At 31.3% G+C, this 20,445-nt stretch overlaps 5 protein-coding genes across 5 annotated transcripts; 2 read left to right on the forward strand and 3 right to left on the reverse strand.

The window, feature by feature from the left end:
* Nucleotides 1–138: 138 nt before the first annotated feature.
* On the reverse strand, nucleotides 139–7,779 carry USO1 (Uso1p; the record flags this gene model as incomplete). The annotated part of the gene is made up of 1 exon (XM_001643400.1): nucleotides 139–7,779. The coding sequence occupies one exon, from the start codon at nucleotides 7,777–7,779 to the stop codon at nucleotides 139–141; it is 7,641 nt and encodes a 2,546-aa protein (XP_001643450.1).
* A 1,293-nt stretch (nucleotides 7,780–9,072) lies between these two features.
* RAD59 (Rad59p) lies at nucleotides 9,073–9,684 on the forward strand (the record flags this gene model as incomplete). The annotated part of the gene is made up of 1 exon (XM_001643401.1): nucleotides 9,073–9,684. The coding sequence occupies one exon, from the start codon at nucleotides 9,073–9,075 to the stop codon at nucleotides 9,682–9,684; it is 612 nt and encodes a 203-aa protein (XP_001643451.1).
* Nucleotides 9,685–9,806: 122 nt separating this feature from the next.
* Nucleotides 9,807–13,802, reverse strand: IKI3 (Elongator subunit IKI3; the record flags this gene model as incomplete). Its single annotated transcript, XM_001643402.1, has 1 exon — nucleotides 9,807–13,802. The coding sequence occupies one exon, from the start codon at nucleotides 13,800–13,802 to the stop codon at nucleotides 9,807–9,809; it is 3,996 nt and encodes a 1,331-aa protein (XP_001643452.1).
* A 911-nt stretch (nucleotides 13,803–14,713) lies between these two features.
* TSR1 (small subunit rRNA maturation protein TSR1) lies at nucleotides 14,714–17,116 on the reverse strand (the record flags this gene model as incomplete). Its single annotated transcript, XM_001643403.1, has 1 exon — nucleotides 14,714–17,116. The coding sequence occupies one exon, from the start codon at nucleotides 17,114–17,116 to the stop codon at nucleotides 14,714–14,716; it is 2,403 nt and encodes an 800-aa protein (XP_001643453.1).
* Nucleotides 17,117–18,530: 1,414 nt separating this feature from the next.
* Nucleotides 18,531–20,381, forward strand: SYO1 (Syo1p; the record flags this gene model as incomplete). Its single annotated transcript, XM_001643404.1, has 1 exon — nucleotides 18,531–20,381. The coding sequence occupies one exon, from the start codon at nucleotides 18,531–18,533 to the stop codon at nucleotides 20,379–20,381; it is 1,851 nt and encodes a 616-aa protein (XP_001643454.1).
* Between the last annotated feature and the right edge of the window lie 64 nt (nucleotides 20,382–20,445).

Here is a 20,445-nt window from a genome sequence, read left to right on the forward strand (position 1 = left end):
TTAAAATGTCACAATTTACACACATATAGATACATACGCATACACATACATACATATATAAGCATATGTTGGCTTATTTAACTTTGATAAAAAGATAATAAGATTTAAATTATAAAGGTTCATTCAATTAGGTAAAAATTAACCTTCTTCCTCATCTGTATCATCACTTTCTGTTTCTTCATCGGACGATAATTCAACCCCCAATTCCTCCAATTTAGCCTTATATTTAGAATTCTTTTCATCCAAATCAGAAACTAACAGCATCAAATCATCAATTTCAGAAGTATCAGGAGCTTTTGATTCATTTTTCTTGAAGTCATTTTTTAGCTTTTCGATCTCCTCAGTTAATGAACGAATTTTTTCTTCAGCTTTGCTCGATTCTTCTTCTTTCAATTTATTAATGTCTTGGATTTTCCTATTAGTTTCTGTTGTATCATTCTTTAATTGTTGAAATTTATCTTCTAGTTCTAAATTATGCGATTGTAATTTGTCGTTCATAACTTTTAAGTCTGAAATTTCCTTATTTGCCGAATCGACATTTTCATTAGATTCTTCTAACGATTTTTCAATTTCAGAAAGTTTATTCTTAAGACCATCAGATTCTACCTTGGATTCTTCATATGCGACAGATATGTCTTTAAAGCTTTCTAATTTGTTAGTCAACTCTATAATTTCAGATTGAGATGATTTTAACTTATCATCCCTCTCACCAACCAATGTTTTAATATCAGATTCTAATTTCCCCTTTTCTTCATTCAATTGGCTAACATTAAGCTTATAGAATTCAATTTTATCCTTTAATCCAATTATTTCAGTTTCAACTTCAGAACCGTTCTTTTCATTTTCTTTCAGTGTATTGTTTAAATCGATAATATCATTTTTGTATTTATCCAACTCAACTATTAAATCATTCTTTTCCTTCTCTAGATCAAGTTTCTCCTTCTTCAAGGATTTGACTTCTTTTGATAATATTTCAGACTCTTTTGAAAAGTTATCAAGTTTTTTATCTAAATCTTTTTTAGAAGATAATGTATCGTTATATTCAATTTCTTTCAAGTCCAATTGTTTTTGCAAATTAGGAATTTTTGATTCAATTTCACGAATTGTATTGTTGGCTACCTTAAGCTCATCATTGTATTTATCTGAAGTGTTGTTTGCAATCTGTAAGTCAGAGGTAACCTTCTTTAAGTTTTCATTTTTCAACTCAAGTTGTTCTTTTAATTCATTAATTTCATCACTTAATTGTTTCATATCATTTTTTTCTGATTCTGACAATTTTGAAGAAGCAACTAATTCACTTTTAATAGAATCATATTCAGCACATTTTTCAGCAAGTTTCTTATTCAACTGTTCAATTTCTGAATTTTTGGATGACAAATCTTCATTGACTTTTTCAATTTGTATTGTTTTAGAGGACAGATCATTTCTTAGATCCATTATATTTTCCTCCATTTCCTTCATATTATCTATTATAACTTGCGAATCCTTCTCGGAGTCATCAATTTTAACTTTTAGTTCGGTTATCTTTTGTTTCTGGATTATGTTTTCATCTCTTAGATTATCATGTGCAATTTGAAGTTCAGATGAGCTTTCTAATTCCTTATCCAATGTTTCTTTCAATTTATTTAGATCTAACTCTAAAGTTTCAACTTGTGCCTCTTTCTCTTGTAACTTTGAATTTAATTCATCTACCATTTTTTCTTTTTCTTCTAAAGTAAGTTCTGTATTTTCAGAATTGTTTTGGAGGGTTGAAATTTTATCTGATAGTTTTTGAATTTCATCTTTATTATTAGATATATCTAATTGTAATGTTTGAATCAATTCATCCTTTTCTGAAATCAATTTCTTATTTTCACCAGACTCGAATTCCAACTTTTCATATTTCCCTTCTTGTTCCTTCAAATGGTTCGAGCTCGATTCTAACTTCAATTCCAAGTCTTCAATTTGTTTTTCGCATTTGACTAGTTTTTTATTATCCAGTGACATTAATTTTTGAAGATTATCGTACTCTGTAATTTTTTTCTGTAAATTTTCCTTTTGAACTTCAACATCTTCTTGGAACGCCTCTAATTGTGACTCTTTCTTATCTAACAATAATGACTTTTCATTAAGCTCATCTTTTAAATTATCTTTTTGAGATTCAATTTCTGCAATAAGGTCCTCTTTCGAAGATAATATCTCTTCAATTTTTTTAATTTCATTTTCTTTGACTGATAATTCTTTACACACATTCTCAAATTCATCATTTTTAAGATCAGAATTTTTCATCGTGGCTTCTAGATCAGCTTTATATTTTGATAACGTGCTTTCCAATTCCTTGATTTCTTCTAGCCTTTTCTGTAATAAATTCGATTTTTCTGTCAGGGCATTATTTTTGGATTTAATATTTTCTTCCAATTCAGATATTTTGTCATCAGAATATATTTTCTGATTTCTCAATTCCTCTTCTAAACTCGTAACCTTCTCAGAATATTCTTGAGCTATATTATCAGAACCTTCATTTAATAATTTCCTTTCTTTGTCAAATTTAATAATTTTAGAATCCAACTCATTTCTCAAATCTTTTAGTTTACTTTCATTAGTTCTTTTCATAATGCTGTATTCTTCAAGTAATTTATCTTTTTGATTATCAAGTTCTTGTTTTGAAATCTTAACTTCTTCAAATTCCTTCTTGAGTAAAGTGTATTCTTCATCCTTTGAAATAATACTTGCTTCTAATGATATAACCGATGAATTTAGATCAGAAATACTCGAGAAGTTTTCTTTCAATTTTTCCTCTGATTCTATCAATTTATCAGATATTTCTGACTTTTCTTCTTTCAGTTGATCATATCTTACCTGGATATCTTCCATATTCTCTGAGACAGTATTCAATTCAGTTTTTAAGTTTCCAATTTGATCAACTTTACTGTTTATCTCCTCCTTTAAGCCTTTTATTTCATTATTTAGGTTCATAGTCAAAGTATCCTTTTCATTTCCTAAGATATCTAATTCTTTGTTCTGTTTCTCTAAAGATTTTTGTATAACTTCCATTTTTATCAAATGTTCCTTGTTACTTTTTTCTAAAATCAGAGATTTTTCTTCCGATTTAGACAAATCTGCCTTCAAAGTCTCTATTTTACTGTTCAGTACTGCTTCAATATCTAATTTTTCTTTCCTAACACTATTAATTTCATTCTGAAAATTATCCAACTTCTTTATATATTCATTTTCTGAATTTGTAAATTGATCTTTTAATTCTTCTAATTCTTTTTGTAAAGTATTCTTTTGATTTTTCAAAACCTTTTCATCTTGTTTCTTAGATTTTTCAATAGAGATTATCTCTTGCTTCAGCGATGTTATCTTATCTTCAAATTGCTTCTTTTCAGTATCATGTCCTAAGCTTAAATTCTTTGATTCCACTTCTAATTTTTCGATCTTTTCTTCGTAAGAGTTTTTCAGCTTATTACATTCCTCTTTCAGCCGCGATATTTTCTTTTCCTGTTCACCAGCCTTATTTTTATATTCGGAATTAGATGATTCCATTTGAAGCTTCATATCATGAATTTCATTTTTGTATATTTCATTTTCCTTTTTCAAGGCATCTATTGAATGCTCCAATACTTTAATAGAACTGTTGTTTTCTTCCAGTATAATCTCTAGTTTATCCTTTTTATCTTCTAGAACATTGTATTTATTTAGCAAATCCTCTTTTTCCTTTTCTAAATCGTCTTTTATTTTAACGTAGTCATTAATAGAAGATTCCATTTTCTTTTTATCTTCCAGTAATATTTCTTGAGTTTCAGTTAAAGATGTATGTTTATTCTCAAGTTCTTTCAAGTTAGCAGATTTATCAGAATTAGTCTTTTGAAGTTCTTCAAATTCTATTTTTAAACTATCATATAGAGAACGTAATTCTGACGAACCATTTTCGCTATCATTCAATTCTGAAGTCATCGTTGCTAATTTTTCTTCCAACAAGTTTTTGGCTTTTTCAATAATATCTATATCTTCCGAAATACTTTCAAGCTTCTCATTGAGGTTCGAAATTATTTTCTCTTTATCGTCAATAATTCCATTTAGTTTATCCTTTTCATCCGAAAGACTAGATATCGTTTCACCATATTGATCGAGTTTTTCATTTACATCTTTAAACTTTTCTTCAGTACCTGAACATTCTTCTTTTAATGATTTATTTTCTGCAGTTATATTTTCGAACTGTTCTTGTAGATTTGAAAAATTCTTCTCTAACTCTTCAATTTTTTCTGAAGATTTTTTTTCAGAATTTTCCAGATTCTCTTTATCACTTAAGGTTGAGCTATATTCATTTTTCAATGACAAGATTTCTTCTTTAGAAGATTGAAGCAGTAATTCAGTTTCATCAAGCTTTGTTTGTAATGTATCCGTTTCCTTTTGTGCAGATTTATGAGAATTCTTGATTTCGGTTATTTCATTTTCTAATTTTTCAACTTCTAATTTTACGCTCTTATTCTCTTCATCAAGCTCAGAAATCTTAGCTATTAAATTAGAAACTTGGGACTCAGAATCATTTAGATTATTTTTTGTCACCTCCACTAACTCTTCAAGTTCAATCAATTTTGAATCCTTTTGCTTAAGTTGGGTATTCAGGTTTGCGATAGATTTATTAAGTTCGTCAGCATTTTTGCTAGTGGTTTCTTTCTGTGTTTCTAACTCTTTCAATTGTTCATTCAAATCTATTACGAGCTCTTCAAGTTCATCTTTAGATAATATCAACTTTTCTTTTTCTTCTTCGAATATTTTGCAATTTTCTGTAATTTGAGACTCTAACTCAGAAACCTTATTTATCAACTTAGATTTTTCATCTAAAATCTTGTCTTTTTCTATTTTTAAATTACTAATGGACTCAGATAACGAAGATAATTCGGAGGTTTTGTTTTTATTTATTTCAATTAATTGAGAGGAATAATTATCACGTTCTGTTTGTAATTCTTTATAACTGTTTGCCAATGATTTCAATTTTTCGGTAAGCTTTGGTACCAATGCATCATGACTCTTAAATTTTGCTTTCCATTCTGTCAATTCTTTCATGAGCCCCGACTTCTCTTTGTTCAAATTGTCCAATTCTGTGTTTTTAGATTCAAGATTAGACTGCAGATCAGTTATTTGTTTTTCAGTTGATTCTAATTCTTGGTTGAATTTTATTTTTGAATCTTCATATACCGAAATTTGTTCTTGTATTTTTTTTTCTAGTTTACCTTGTTCAATTCTTAATTGCTCTTTTTCTTTGCTCAAATTTGACAATTCTTTATTCATTTTATTTACACCATTCTCTGCATTGTCTTTCCTTTCCTTTACCTCTTTCAATTCGTTTTCTAACTTCTCAATATTAAGTTTACATTTTTCAAGATCGCTTTTATTCTGTTCCAATTTTTTTAATTGTTCAGATGTTACTGAATTTAATTTTTCTCTTTCAGTTAAAAGTTCATCTAGCTTTTTAGAAACCGATTCAAATTCCCCCTCCTTTTCCTCATAATTATTCTTTAATATATCATATTCATTTTTTATTGATTCATAGTCTGATATAGAATTTTTACTTTTATTAGATAATTCTTCAACCTTTAATTCTAGTTCATTTATAACATCCCCCTTTGAAACAAACATGTCATTTAATTCACCTTTAAGTTTTGAACATTCTCTTTGTAGTTCATCAAATGTTTCAAATGAAATCTTCGCAATCGATTCTTGTTCAGGATCATGAGATAATGCAGATTTCAAACGATAAAAATTGGTTTTGATGAGATCTACGAAATATGAAGTAAAGTATATCTCGGGTAAACCAGATTCGTCAAAATTTGGATTTAAAATATCGATTTCGTGATCGAATTTTGAAAAGAGAGAATCATCCTTTAATTGCTTTATTCTAGATGAGTAATTATCAACACCGATACTTTTTGTTATAAATTCATGATAAGGCTTTCTAGGATACGGGGAATCTTTAGAAGAAAATTCATATGATACACCAATTAACATACTGACCAGACATTTTACAGTAATATCATCCCCTTGAATTTGATATGCAAATGATAGTAATGATTGTATAGTTGCTCGGTCAGTTAAGAAATCATTTACCGCATTGAAATCACCATATAACCAATAAATCAATAGAGATATATATGATATTGGTATACGAATATCTTCAGAGGTCAATGTGGTTAATAAAAGTTCGCTTATCCCTTGAATTGATTTGAGTGTATCCACATCATCGGAAATTTCACCAGTTTTTACCTCCCTAGCCATATCTCGATATTTTGAACTGTTCTCATTCTCAGGATCGAAGAAAAACATAAAAATATCTGAAGAAAAGTAAATTTTATATGGGTTTAACTTCAAGTCCGGATCATAATCTAATATGGCCTCAAATATATTATATTTAAAATTTGGTAACAATACAGCATCTTCATCATTTTCAGTTGGATTACTGTATAAACGAATTTGCCTCTCCAAAAATTCTGTTTGCAATTCATGATTCCCATTTAGGTATGATTTTAACAGTACAACAGATGCTGCCCTCGTCGTGAATGTGTGAACAGAGTTTGCGTATAAGGCCCAATTCAATAATAATGCGACAACAGGAACTAATTTAACATCTTTTTGAGTAACGTCTGGTGGTAAAGATGGATCAAAAAATGGTACATCTATTTTACCAAATTCTGTTTGAGCAATTTCATTATCCCTTATCATATCTGCGGCAGTCAATAAACCATTTGGTCTGACTTTTTTCGGAATGCTATAGTGAAATGCTATCCGCAATACTACCATTAATAATTTTGTATCTAGTAGCGCATCTTGGTGTTTTCTTGTCGTTGTGCTTCCTGGCTCTACAGTCAGCTTTACAATATCCAGTGCTGCGTTAATGTTTTTAATTCTTTGTTCATTCCAAAAAAATTCTTCAGTATCCGATAAAGGTTCACTTAATAGATAAGCTAATTTTGGCAAGTTACCAGTTTCAACAAATAAATTTTGATTAGAATTATTATACTTTAAAATATTATTTATCAAAGACAAACAATCATTAACAATCAAAGAACCGCGCAAACCACCTTCTTCATGAATGATTGAAAATAATCTATCAAAAATATTCTCAAATGCTACTAGTTTTTGGACATGAGGCGAATCATTTACTACTGCCATCAGTAATAAGACTGCTTCATCTCGTATAGGCTCATGAATATCATCTAATAAGGAAACCATCGAGGAAACACCAATTGGTAATGAAGTAATTGCTTCACGAGATCTCGAAGGTCTAGTAGCAATTACTGCCTCTAAAAGTTGAGTTGCATACAATTTGATATGGAAGCTTTCAATATTTAAGAAATCTATAAGTAAATGGACCATTTCATCATTTTGTGTTAAAGCGTCAGCTATCCACATTGAAAATTGATCTACATGCTCTTTTTCTTCCTTCATTACCAATGGAGAAGGGTATTTACCATTTTGCATTCTAGATTGCAAAGAAATCCAGTTTCTGGTTAAATCATCATTACCATCACCTCTGATGAAAAGAATTAACAAAGTTTCTAAAATAGCTTTGACAGTATCTTCATCCATAGAGTCTCTTTTTAAAGTATTGATTAAAGTTTTCAAACCAGAAGCAATTACAGTTTCTCTGAATTCACGGCTAAATGATTTCAATGCCAAGATAGCAGATCTTCTATCACTAATTAGAGTACCATTTTCGAGACGATCACACAATGTTGGAATTGTTTCATCCGCTGTCTGAACCCTTGGAGGTTGAATAATCCCCTGAATCAAATCCATCAATACTAATTATCGGGAATATTCTATGCAATTGATCTCTTCTTGGCTGTTGAAATTGAAATATATTTCCTAACTTTTTGTTATCTTATAATGCTAAAACTGTGAATTTGTATACCAATTTTTAAATCGTATCCTAAATAATATGAAGCTATTGCAAACACGATTCCAAAACAAAAAAAAATAATACAATAGACAAAACTTAATTAGAGAATTAACTTTGATTATCGTTAACAATGATATACATGTGTAGTGGAATGACTCTACATGTGATCACAGAACTGGAATTCGATGAGGATAACAAATGATATATAATTAATATTCTTTTTTTTGAGAGCCAATAACAATATAGCTGATGTAGTGTCATATGTGCTTTATAGCACTCGTTGCTTTAAGTAAGTTCACCAACGCTCTTCAACAATTTATTATATTACCTTCAAAACAATCTAATAGCCAGTGTGAAATTTTAATACACGTGATTTCAGCGGCAAACTAGCAAAATATGTATAAATATTTGTTCTTAATAAATTAGTCACTAATTGTGATTTCTCAGCGTTCTTATTTTAAAGATATAGTGATAACGAATGAACTGTGTTATAATATAAACCAGACATTAATTCTCTAGTTTCTCATACTCTCACACAGGCTAAAAGATCTTGTATACTTGAAGAATACAACTTTCTTCATGGTAAAAGTTCACTAAATCCCCGCCAATAAAATATCAACCCTGCACAACACACTTGATGTTAAAACGCTGTTTAAATTTTAATACTGAATAGTGATCTACCTCTTTACCTGACATCTGTATCATATTGTGACATTTTACTTAAATAAAAGGGTTATACTAGGTTTCTTCTCCACTAATCATTAAATAACCATTTCACTTCCTGAATCAAAAAAAACGTTAATGAAGGTATTACAAATATATTACCTTTTCTTGGAGTCCTATTTATTCAATTAGGAGTTCATCTCAAGCTGTTTAAGAAGTGTTCAACTTTCCTTTAAGTTTGTGTTTGGTATTTATATTTTTACTCATTTGGATGATCTTGCCAACAAAATATCCAAATCCGGGTAATTTCTAAAAATCAATGTATCAAATTTGGATCTAGAAGATTAGATTGATTAATTTAAGTGATGAGATGAGATAAGAGGGGATAAAGTGCACTGTGACAGCGATGTAATCTTTAGAATAATTATTCTTGGATTTCATTAAGGACAGTTGATTAGTTTCAATTAGTTTTTGAAACTCGTTATCTTTAAGTTGAGGGAAGAAAGAATAATACAGAGCGGGAAACAATGAGTGCCTACTCAATGCATAATATAGAATACACCAATACTGAATTTAAAACAGGTCCTGGAATTGATCTTAGAGAATTCAATGTCTGTGAAGATTGGAATGGAAGACCTGCCAGTAATTGGTCAGTACAGAGGATTGGGCGTTTACAGGCTAAAATTGAAAAATATTCATATAGATTTTATCATAATAGTAGATATCCTAAATTAGATTTAGTGCAATTAATGCCTGGTCATGTCTTGACTCAATTTGCCAATGAAGTATTCGGCTATGATGGTTGGAAAATGGAAGTTTTAGGTTTAGAAGCTTTGGAATGTAATGAAGTGGCGACTAGCGATATTAATGATAGTAAATATGAAACAAAATTCACTGTTCGATCAGAAGCAAAAATTAAATTGACTTTAAAAGATGGAACAAACACAATACAAACTAGTAATAGAATTGCTACAACTCCATTCAAGGGAGAGAGCTATAGTAAATCTAAAAAAGAAGCAGTTACCTATGCTTTAAAGGGAGCATTTCTAAGCTTTGAAAAAATAATTCTACAACATGAAAAAAAAGTTGAAAATAACTATTATACAGATGGTTTATATGCTTCAAGGACTGATAAATAGTTTTATAAATTTAAATTTACATGTAAATGTTTACTTCCGCAGTAATGAAATGACGACAATGAAATATAATGAATACACAATTGAGTAATAAGAGTAAAAAAAAAACAGGACAATTACACCTTTCAGTAATCAATTGTCTTATTTTTTGGGAAATCTTTAATCTCAGGTGCTGGAATTTCAGGTAAATAATAGATTTCACCATTATCATTTACTCTTTCTCTATCTTTTTCACTAATTGTATATATCTCAACAACGTTCTTCTTTAGCATATCTAGTAATTCAACAACATTCTTTTGAATTTGATATGCCTGTTCCCTCATGTTTCTTCTACAAAGACCAGCAATTAATCTCACTGCATCTGGAGTAGTTTGTTCAACTCTTTCAATTAATCTTCCAATAGATTTGACTAAATATTCTTCTTCATATATAGTACCTTTCTTACCACGAGCACGCTTACGTTCTTCACGACGCTTGTTTTTAGAAGAACGTCTTGAAGCACCTGTCTTTGCAGTACCACTGGTTTTACCGGTATATCTGGTGAAGAAAGATTCTTTGGTAGAGGTTTCGGAAGGAGCTATAGAAACATCATCTGCTTGTTCTGTCTCTTCACCATAGAAACTATAAGGATCTTCTTCTTTTTTGGTTCTCAAATCTCTCAATCTCTTCAATTGGGAATTTACTTGTCCCTTACAGTCGGCTAACAATTCAGCAACAACTGCAAAACCATCACCCAAACCAGAGTCTACAACCTTTTCTATGAGTTCAATACGGTTATATTTTGCAGCTATCAATGTTGCAGTATCATAATGATAAGCTTTGCAGTAGTTTGTCATACTTTCTTCGACATTGTCCAAAAATTGTAAGTAAATTTCTGCTACATCAACATATTTATGATCGAATGATAATGAGGAAATCAAATCATTAGCTGTTTCGTCAACCAAAGATGGGAAATGTTGGGTTGCTAATGTCAAAGCTTCACGCCATTTCTTGCCTAATACATAAGCATTTAAAGCCTCTTTATAGTCTCCTAACATTTCATATATAATACCAGCTTCAATGTACTCTTGTTGAGATGACAAACTTTTGGCAAAAATTGCGTAAATATAATTTTGCTTTTCAGTATTATGTCTATATTCAGCCAAAGCAGGCTTATATAAATCATGCGCTTTAATATATTCAATTAGTTCGTCAGAAACTGTGGCTCCATCTTTGTTGATTTCAATTAAATCACGTAGAGCCTTTTCAAAATTCTTCAGGTAATCATCTATAATAAACTGACAACGTAAAGGCTCTTGTTCAAATAGATTCTGTAAAAATGGTAGGTATTCACGTGGATCCATTTGTGATTTTTGAGCAATAGATAATGACAACTTTATATCATACAAAGATAAAGCTACTTTGTAAACTAAATTGACATCTTGTAAGAAACACAAATAGGTAACACTATTATCTTTTTCATCAGCATCTTCCAATCCACTAATCAACTTCAAGGCATCTTCTAATTGTAATGGATTTTGAGAAGCATATGCAGTTAGGATAGATTGAAGATATTTCTTCTTATATTCTGGCTTACTCAATAGAACTTCTAACATTGCTTTGCAAATCTTGTTAACTTTTGATGTAGATGGATCAAACATTTTCTTCTTCATATACAATTGCATTTCAGTTGGAGGTGGTGGAGCTACTTCATAAGCTTCATCAATTGATAGTGACAAAGTTTCTTTGTATTTTGTTTTTGTAACATCTTCTTCGATTAAACAAGAAATGAACAAATCTAAGTAGTCAACTTTTTCAATTTGATTGATGAATAGTTCTAAGTTTTGATAAAACAATTCAGGATCATAGTCGTGAAGAATATCTAAATTGATTCTGTTTGTACGACAACAAATAAAAGCATCCTTATACTTTTTAGCTAGAATATCTTTACGAACTTCGGATAAGACCATGATTCTTGGATAAATTGTTTCTAAGTTACCACGGCTAGCTTGTAGAACAACTGCAGATTTAGATGGAATGACAGAAACCAAAATAGAACCTCTTTCAATTGCACGAATTCTTTCATCAATAATGTTGTTTTCGACTAAAGGTAATGGTTTAAAACTGGTGCTGTTTAAATGAACAAATTGTAAGTTGTGGTGAGCAGTTGTAAACAACAACATAGAATCAGTAATTTCAATAGATGTCACAGCAGAGCTTATTAGAACATCATTTGCATAAAGTTTACCATTGCTTGTTAAACCAAATGCAACTAACTCCGAACTTGATGTACTCCATTGGTTATCATCTAATGATTGTGAATTATGAACTCTTTTAACTCTGAAATCTCTAGATAATTGAGGAAACTTGGTTATTATTTCCGAGTTTCCTTCAAAATCTAATTGCATTACAGTACCATCTCTTGTTTCATAGACTAAATGATTGTAATCAAAAGAGCTTCTAATAAGAACGACCTTTCCCATTATTGGGATTACATTAATTACTAAAGGTTGAGAGGCATCTTGAACTTCTATTAACGCAATATTAGAAACATTGTTGGAGTCGAATAAAACTGCAATTACGGAATCATTAATAAATGCAACCTGACGTAAGGTATCATTTTCATTTGCAAATTCAAGTTTTGAATATTCACATTTAATATCTGGATGTTTTCCTTTTTTCATATCTTCAAAGCTTGAAACTGATGCGATGTATACAAAATCTTTATTCAACGCAGCATATACTTCATTGCATAAATTAACAGCAGCATCGATGACATTTGAAGGCGTTTCGAAGTCTCTGAATGACATTGGAGGAGGGACATTGGCAACAGCTAATGGGGTAATGTTAATAGTGTTACCGTCAATTACCAGAGTTGTGCCATTGTCGAATGGCTCTAATGTTGGACCTTGGATCATTTTAAATGCAAAATCGACAATATTTAATGAGTTAGAGTTACCGTACATCAAACTGAAGTCCTTTTCAGGATGCCATTTAGCAAATTGGATATTTTCACCATAAATTTCTTGCTTTAAGTACCAATGATAATTTTTGGTTGTCCATAATTGGATTCTATCATTCAGAACTATTGTCAATACTTCAGAGTTATTATTCCAACACAATTGCCTTACCTTTTCGTTAGGTGGAAGTCTAGTACTAAACTCACCATGTCTTAAACCATTTCTTTCAAAGAATATCAATTCTAACGATTCTTCTTCAGTATTAAAATCTTTACGTTGGATAGAGGCAATTAAAGAACCCTGGGGTTTCCAACTCAAGTTGTTCTCCATATAATCTACTGGCTCAGAAGCACTATCTAAGGCACCGTCTCTTGTGAATACTCTTAAAACTCTTCTTTCTAAGTTATTGGAATCTTCACTTGGATCACTAACTGTTTCAATTGAACTCACCACGAAATATTCACAATCTCCTCTCCATGAAATACTAATTTCACGGTTATCTAAATCGGAAATGATACCAGAATCTACGGCATATGGCATTGTTGGATCTCTTAATTCATTGCCTACTAAACCGGATGCCTTTAAACTTGCTAACGCTTCTCTTTCCATTGCACGTACACCTTTACCTCTGAATTGAGTTTCCTTTTTACCCCAACCCACATTAACATGTTTAGACATCTTTAAGTCTTCATCTACTAAAGTATATTCTGAAATTGGTTCAAACATTTTAGATAGTAAAACAATTGTCTTTTCAGTCGTAAACATAGCTAGAGTTTCTTCATCTGGAGACCAAGCGGCTGCCTCTAAGCCAGTTTCGATTGATCCTACAATTTCGACTACTGTCATTTGAGGATCATAGGTCTGTGCATCATAAGTAGCAGTGATGATATCACCACTACGTAATACAAATACCAATTGATTATAATCAGCAAAATGTGCAAATGATAAAATTTTATCATCAAATGTTTGAATACTAAAAGAAGCCAATACATTTTTGGTACCGTCTTTCATAAACTGTTGAACCTCTAGTTGACCTAGAGACATATCTGCTAAAACGCATGTTATGCTATCTGTCAAAGTGTCGAATATACTGTCAATTAATTCAAAAGGTTGATCGAGTTCCGCTGCTAAACTAGCAGTAGGAACTAGTTTACCACTATTTAAAGTAATCAAATTACGCATTTGATTAACAGATATTTGGTCACACCACTTTTACAGTATTAGAAATTAAAATGTATCTATAAAATACCCCTATTATATAAATTTAATCAATGATTCAACAAGTCATTATATTTAATATATATAATATATATGCCTTCTATCTTGAAGCTCATCGATTTTATTCTTGTCATGAACTCAGCTAAAGATCAATAGCATTAAAATTTTTTTAATATGTCGTTAATAATGATTATCAAACACTATAATTTTGAACTTATTTATTGTAAAAGCAGGGTAATTCTGTCATGTGACAGCTAATTTCCACATGATGTATCTTTTGACATTATATGTGATTATTCATTTATCTATTCCAATTAGTGATATACATTAATCAATGATTATCAGTTAATATAATTTAACGTTTCATATCTTGATTTTGTATTACAATCTTTTGTCTTATAGATTATAATAAATGTGACGCGATGCGATTAATATTCACGATATTTAGCCTTACCATTAGTGTCCACACTTTCCCAAGATGATTGGATAACATACTATTTGATGTTCTAGCACCTAGATATGGAGATGCTTAAATTGTATTTTTATTTTATTTTTTTGATTTGCCTATATTTATACTTTTGATGGCTTCTCTTATCTTCTGTTAATTCAGAATATCAGCAAAGTCATGTGACCGTGTTGGATATTTACCTTACCACTATTAGTAGGCCAAGAACGTTACCTATTCTAATAAAAGATGATTGTGATATTACATGCTTATTGTACAGGTTGATCTATCTATATACTGGAATTATTCTAATATATATCACTGTCTATCGAAGGTAATTTTAATTATATCCCCTTCAATACACTACCTTTGATTTGTGGTATTGATTTTTTGTTGTAGATGGATTGAATTGATTAACTTATTATTAAAATTATTGTTGTTCACCGTTCCATGGCAAGGATGTCATTGGCCACATACGTTTGAACAACGACATAGCGACAACATCTTGTGCAGATAGTTTACCATCGAATGTAGCTTTGAAGTAACCATGGGTACCCAAACTTTCCTTGATGAAACCTGATCTACCAGTCTTAGTGAACAATGGAATAGATTTGAACCATTCGACATCTTCTGGGTTAAAGAACATGTAACGTACGGTGACAACCTTTTTATGAAATCTGAATGGATGGCCAGTCAAGACTGCTCTCTTGGCCAGCACTCTTGTATGGTCAGCATTCAAGAATGTACCAGAACCAATTAATTCTATACCCTTTGGATCGTTAGCATTTGGCTTGAAGAAAATTGCTGGAGATTGAGTGAAATCCACTGGTGCCATACAGGTAGCAATGGAAACGGTATTTTGATGTAAGAATCTTTCGTACTTGTGAACGTTGTTTGGAGTGTTTGATGCAGAGGAGTATAATGGTTGGATGACATATCTCCTAACACCATATTGAACGACAATTGGTTCCTTTGATGGAACAGGTTCTTCATATTCTTCCCATCTTTGAATAGAAAAGTTGACCATAGCGTTCTTATGTTCATGCAGTAATAATCCATAAACTGGGAATAAAATTTGTTTTGGATCAGTTACTTTTTCAAGTAAATGTTTTGGGAAATTAATGTATAATTTAACGCGATCACCAGAAATGACTTGTACATTCTTTTTATTTTCCTTTAAGATTCTGTTTCTGACATTCTTGTAATCACCAATCCTTAATAAACGTTTGTATTCTGGTGGGCAAAGTGGATCCTTTTCATCGTAGTTCCAAATACAATTGTGTAAGTTCTTTAAACCTCTGTATCTTTTTAAACGATCAACACCAGATTCAGTTGGCATTAATTCAACTTCATCAGGGAATTCTCTATCTTCTGATTCCAATGATCTATATTCTTGCCATTGACGTTCTTCTTCTTCTGGAGATAAATCTTCAAACATTTCCTCAGCGGCTTCGGTTTGAGTATCTTCATCATCAGGTATCTCGTCAACATTTTCATCCATATTGTCTTCTTCATCCATTTCTATTTCTTCATCCATTAAATCCTGTTCATCAATATTATCTTCGACTTCTTCAGTATCACTAACTTCGACGACATCATCTAAATACCATTTGGCTTGATAGTCAGAAGTCCCCTTTGGAACTTTGATCTTTCTTGCTTGTTGTTCTCTACCTGGTAAGAACCCGTGGTCATCATATCTTGCAGCAGTTAAGTTATCATATTCGAAATCTTCCTCATCTGACCATTGTTCTAGTTCTAGATCCTGTGGAGCATATTCCTCTAGAGTATCTCTATTTCCGTCTGGGGAGAACCTATTGTTCAAATCATTATCTAAGTCATTCAATACATCATCAGTCTTTGGGTTAACCTTTTTCTTCCTCATTGAGCTACTTAATTTTTCAATACCATTTAATTGGAAATCACCTAATCCTGGGATATGCACCAATCTGCCAACATCGAAACCAGTACCACGAACAGTACCTTCTACAGTTAAGTTTACCATTTCTGAACCATTTGAGTTGTCGGTATCTTGGAATTCGATATTGTCAGCAATCAAATAACCTCTATTATCTCTCCAACCTACAGAACGTGGATATCTTTGACATAATAGTCTTAAAGCATTTGAAGCTTCGGATGGTTTTTCTAAATTATAAATACGATCTTGGTTAGGAAAGAAATGCTTGAAGAAAGATTCCAAAGATTGTTTAACATCCAATTGAAACTTTTCCTTTGGATGAACTTTTGATAAATTAGTAACTACACCGATATAAGAAGAGATACCTTGCAATTCCAAAGCTCTAATAATTTGCTCACCGAATTCTTGATCAATTTCAGAGACACCACTTAAACCAAATACAACAAAATCAGCAACTTTGGCACAGTCTAAAATATTCAAGAAATTACTCATATCAGGAATAATAAATTTTAAATTGGATTTGAAATTTTTAATATGTACGTTGGTAATGGAAGGAGAAGTTGCTAAGCTTTCTTGTTGTTCTGGCGTAATATCGTCTGCAAATGATTGCAACAATTGGGCTAAAATATCAGTAGGTAGAACATCAGAAGCCAATGGTATGACAGTAATAATTTTTTCAGCACCATTAGCCCCATCGAACAATTTCCTTATCTCTAAAGAATCTGCAATTTTCTTTAAACGGACCTGTCTAATATTATTTTTCCTATCTAATCTAGAGACACCTTTAATAGTTTTACCTTTTTTAACATCTTTTTCAACTTTACCTTTATATCTTCTTTTGATTTCACCTTTGGAAGCATGCTTGGATTTGAAACCCTTATGGCCCCTTTTGGCGGCAGATCTATGAGAATGAGCCATGGCTTATCGGTGGAAGATTAAATACACTACTGATTAGAAACTAGATGAACCACCAATAGGGCATATAAATCTAGTTTCAAAATCATATTTACAGTTATATTAGTTACTATTCTCATATGAATCTTTTTTTTAATCGATGAGATGAGCTTGAAAGCTGAAAAAATATTTTCGAGCTGAGGAAAAGAAAAGCGCAGTGTCCGAATCAGGAAATATCAAAAATAGAAAAAACAATTGTTTAAAAAGTAATTATATACGACGTGTATATCTGGACAATACTAGAGATTACGATAGAGTTTATAACACTACAACGTTGATTGTATCGAGATGGCATGGACTACAACAATCACTACCAGAATATCTAGCATCGATCAACATCTGAAAAACTATCCTTTTCTGAACAACCGATTCTACCATCATATGAGATGCTATCTCATCTCTCTTTTCTCTTTTGTTCTGTATATGTATATTTCGCTTGCCCTATATGAAGTTAGATATTAAGTTACCCGACCAAAATCAATGATCCTTTCTCGCACTATAAAAGCTTTTCATTTCAGATTGAAGAGTTTTGATCATTTACACAACACTTTTTAAAGATGGTTTTATTGTTTGGTATTTGTTTTTAACTTTTGTTTTATTATTTAAAAAGGGTGAATCAAAAATTATAAGCACGGAGACAATGCCACAGTTGACTGATCTGTATGCTAACAGTAGTTAATTGCCAGTGTCGCCTGATTACGGTGTCACCAGTTTCCAAGATTAATATATTATAATAAGGACATGACAGGAAGTCCGTTGTTTGTGTGCTATTTAGCGATGAACTTGGGATGTCGAAATTCAGTCTACATTTTTCTTTCTCTTCCACTCTCTTTCTCTTGTTTATATTCATATCCTCTGTCTTGAAAGGATATTAGTATTAGTATAGATATTGTAGGTATGTCAGTAGTTTATATGTAGAGAAATGGTAAACTTTGATACAGTATGTAATTACAAATGTTCATGTGAACCTGTTCATCAACGGAAACCATTGTATTATTAACACATTGAATACATTTTAAATATTCCCAGTCACCCTCATCAATACGATTCATAGTCGAAGGTTGTTGTTAAACCTTTCATGATCATAATCATTTATATAATATCAATTACAATCCTTTATGCCTACTAATATTTACAACTTTATATAATGCATCATCTCAAACGCTAACCGTTTCTCGTGATTACCTGATCTTGATCCACGTGATCAATATCTTTTTTCTTCAACTAGAACTGGCAAAATTTTTAAGTAGCTCATCTCATCTCATCTCATCGCAGACTATAAGAACTATTAGATTTGAAGACCTTGTTGTACAATTGGTTACTATTCTAAAGATTCCACCACCCGGAGAGGTATTAATCTGTCTTCATCTCTACAATAATGGGTAAATCTAAGAAAAGATCAAGAACTTCTGCTAATAGAGCTAACCCTCTACAGGGTAATAAGAACAATAATAATAAGAAAGATAATGCTACTGTTACTAAAAAGATTCTACCTTTATTACAAAAATTAACTTGTGCTGTCCCAAATGATAGATCGATGGCTTTACAATCAATCACTGTGTTATGTGAGGACCCTCATATGAGAAAGTTAATGTTAAAGGAAAAATTGGTTCATATCATATTAAGCAATTTACTTACTGATAATGATGCAGAAATTGTTGTAGAAGCTTATGGTCTCCTGAGAAACATTGCTCTAGAAGAAGGTTATGATGTGTCTACTTACTTATGGAGATCTAACATTTGGTTGAGTATTGTAAGTGGCTTCGAAAAAGTTGAAACTTCATTAACTGCGATAAAAGATGCACAAAATAAATCCACCACTGAGTCAAAAAGAATGGTATCAGATTTAGCTGATAACTTGTTGAGTCTGTTGGTAGCATTGTGCAATGGTTCAGATGACATTCTTAACGAAGTATTGGAATCCGAAAAACTATCAAAAATATTCAAGTTCATTTCAACCTTATTGGATTTTGGCTACCAAAATTTGCCTATTAACTTATTCAATACAATTCTTGATTTGATTTATGATTTCAGTTCTGAATCATTTTCATTCATAACTAATGTGACAAATGATTCAAAATTATCAGTTTTTGTCAAGACTTTACCAGAATTGATGAATGACCCTCACTTTAACGAATTGACAAAAGTGCTAATCCAAGGTATCTATTTACAATTTTTAGATATGGATATCACGCCAGAAAACATCAATGAAATTGTCCGTTCTATCCAAAACTCGATTAATGACATCGATTTGGCCACTGTTAAATCAGATTTGTCGATCACCGCTGAAGCAGATGAACAATTGATGAAAGCAGATGACAGTAAAGTTGCCTCTAAAATTAAAGATTACACCAAGAGACGTAACTTAGCAATGATGAGATATCAGAGTATAGAAATTGCCATTGATTTAATAACTGCATCAACTGAGATTCTTGCTTCATTATATGAAGAAAAAAATAATAAACAACTACCAGATCAACTGATAGATCTATTAACAGTCATCTTACCAAACATTTTCCAAGCATTATCTGCAGAATTCACTTCTCGTATATTGATTGCCTGGAATAATTTACTATGGTTATACATTACATTGGGTGTCGATCTTTTCGAATCAGAGAAGTCTTCTACCGAATTAGTACAATTCATTTCCGGTCTAACAGACATCCAAGCCTCTGATTTGGGTATCAAGATGGGTAGATATAGTGTAATATGGGCCCTATTGAAAACTGTCTCATTACATGAAGATCAGTTGAAATATTTACAATTCTTACAATTATCTAACAATTTAAGTTTTGTCAATGCTGTAATTGAAGATTATAACAATGCTGCTAAAATTATGGACAGCGAGGACCATCTTGAATTAAGACAAAGATGTTGTGATGTATTGAGTGCTTATGCTACATTCCAAGGACAAGTTTCGATAAATCAAGCAATTGGTAAATTTTTCTTATCACAACTGATATCTCCAAAGACACCACAATCACTGTTAGTTGACATATCTAATATGTTTTTCGAAATATACTGTGATGGACAATTTGATTACGACGAACCTGTGTTTGTCCAAGAAGGATTCCTGAAAGTATTAAAAGAAGAAGTGGTTCCAAATTTGAGAAAGATGTTCAAATTAGTCGATAAAAATAAAGAACCAGAGTTAAAAGAAAAATGTAATGTCTGTTTTAACACATTGGACAGCTTCATACATTACAAGGCCAGTGAAAAAGGTCAATAAATTAATATAATAGAGGAGTAAACCACTGCATTGTATAATAGTTTACTATATTGTTACAAGTACA

Source organism: Vanderwaltozyma polyspora, genomic scaffold, assembly GCF_000150035.1.
Source record: "Vanderwaltozyma polyspora DSM 70294 KpolScaffold483 genomic scaffold, whole genome shotgun sequence".
Taxonomy (NCBI): Eukaryota; Fungi; Ascomycota; class Saccharomycetes; order Saccharomycetales; family Saccharomycetaceae; genus Vanderwaltozyma; species Vanderwaltozyma polyspora.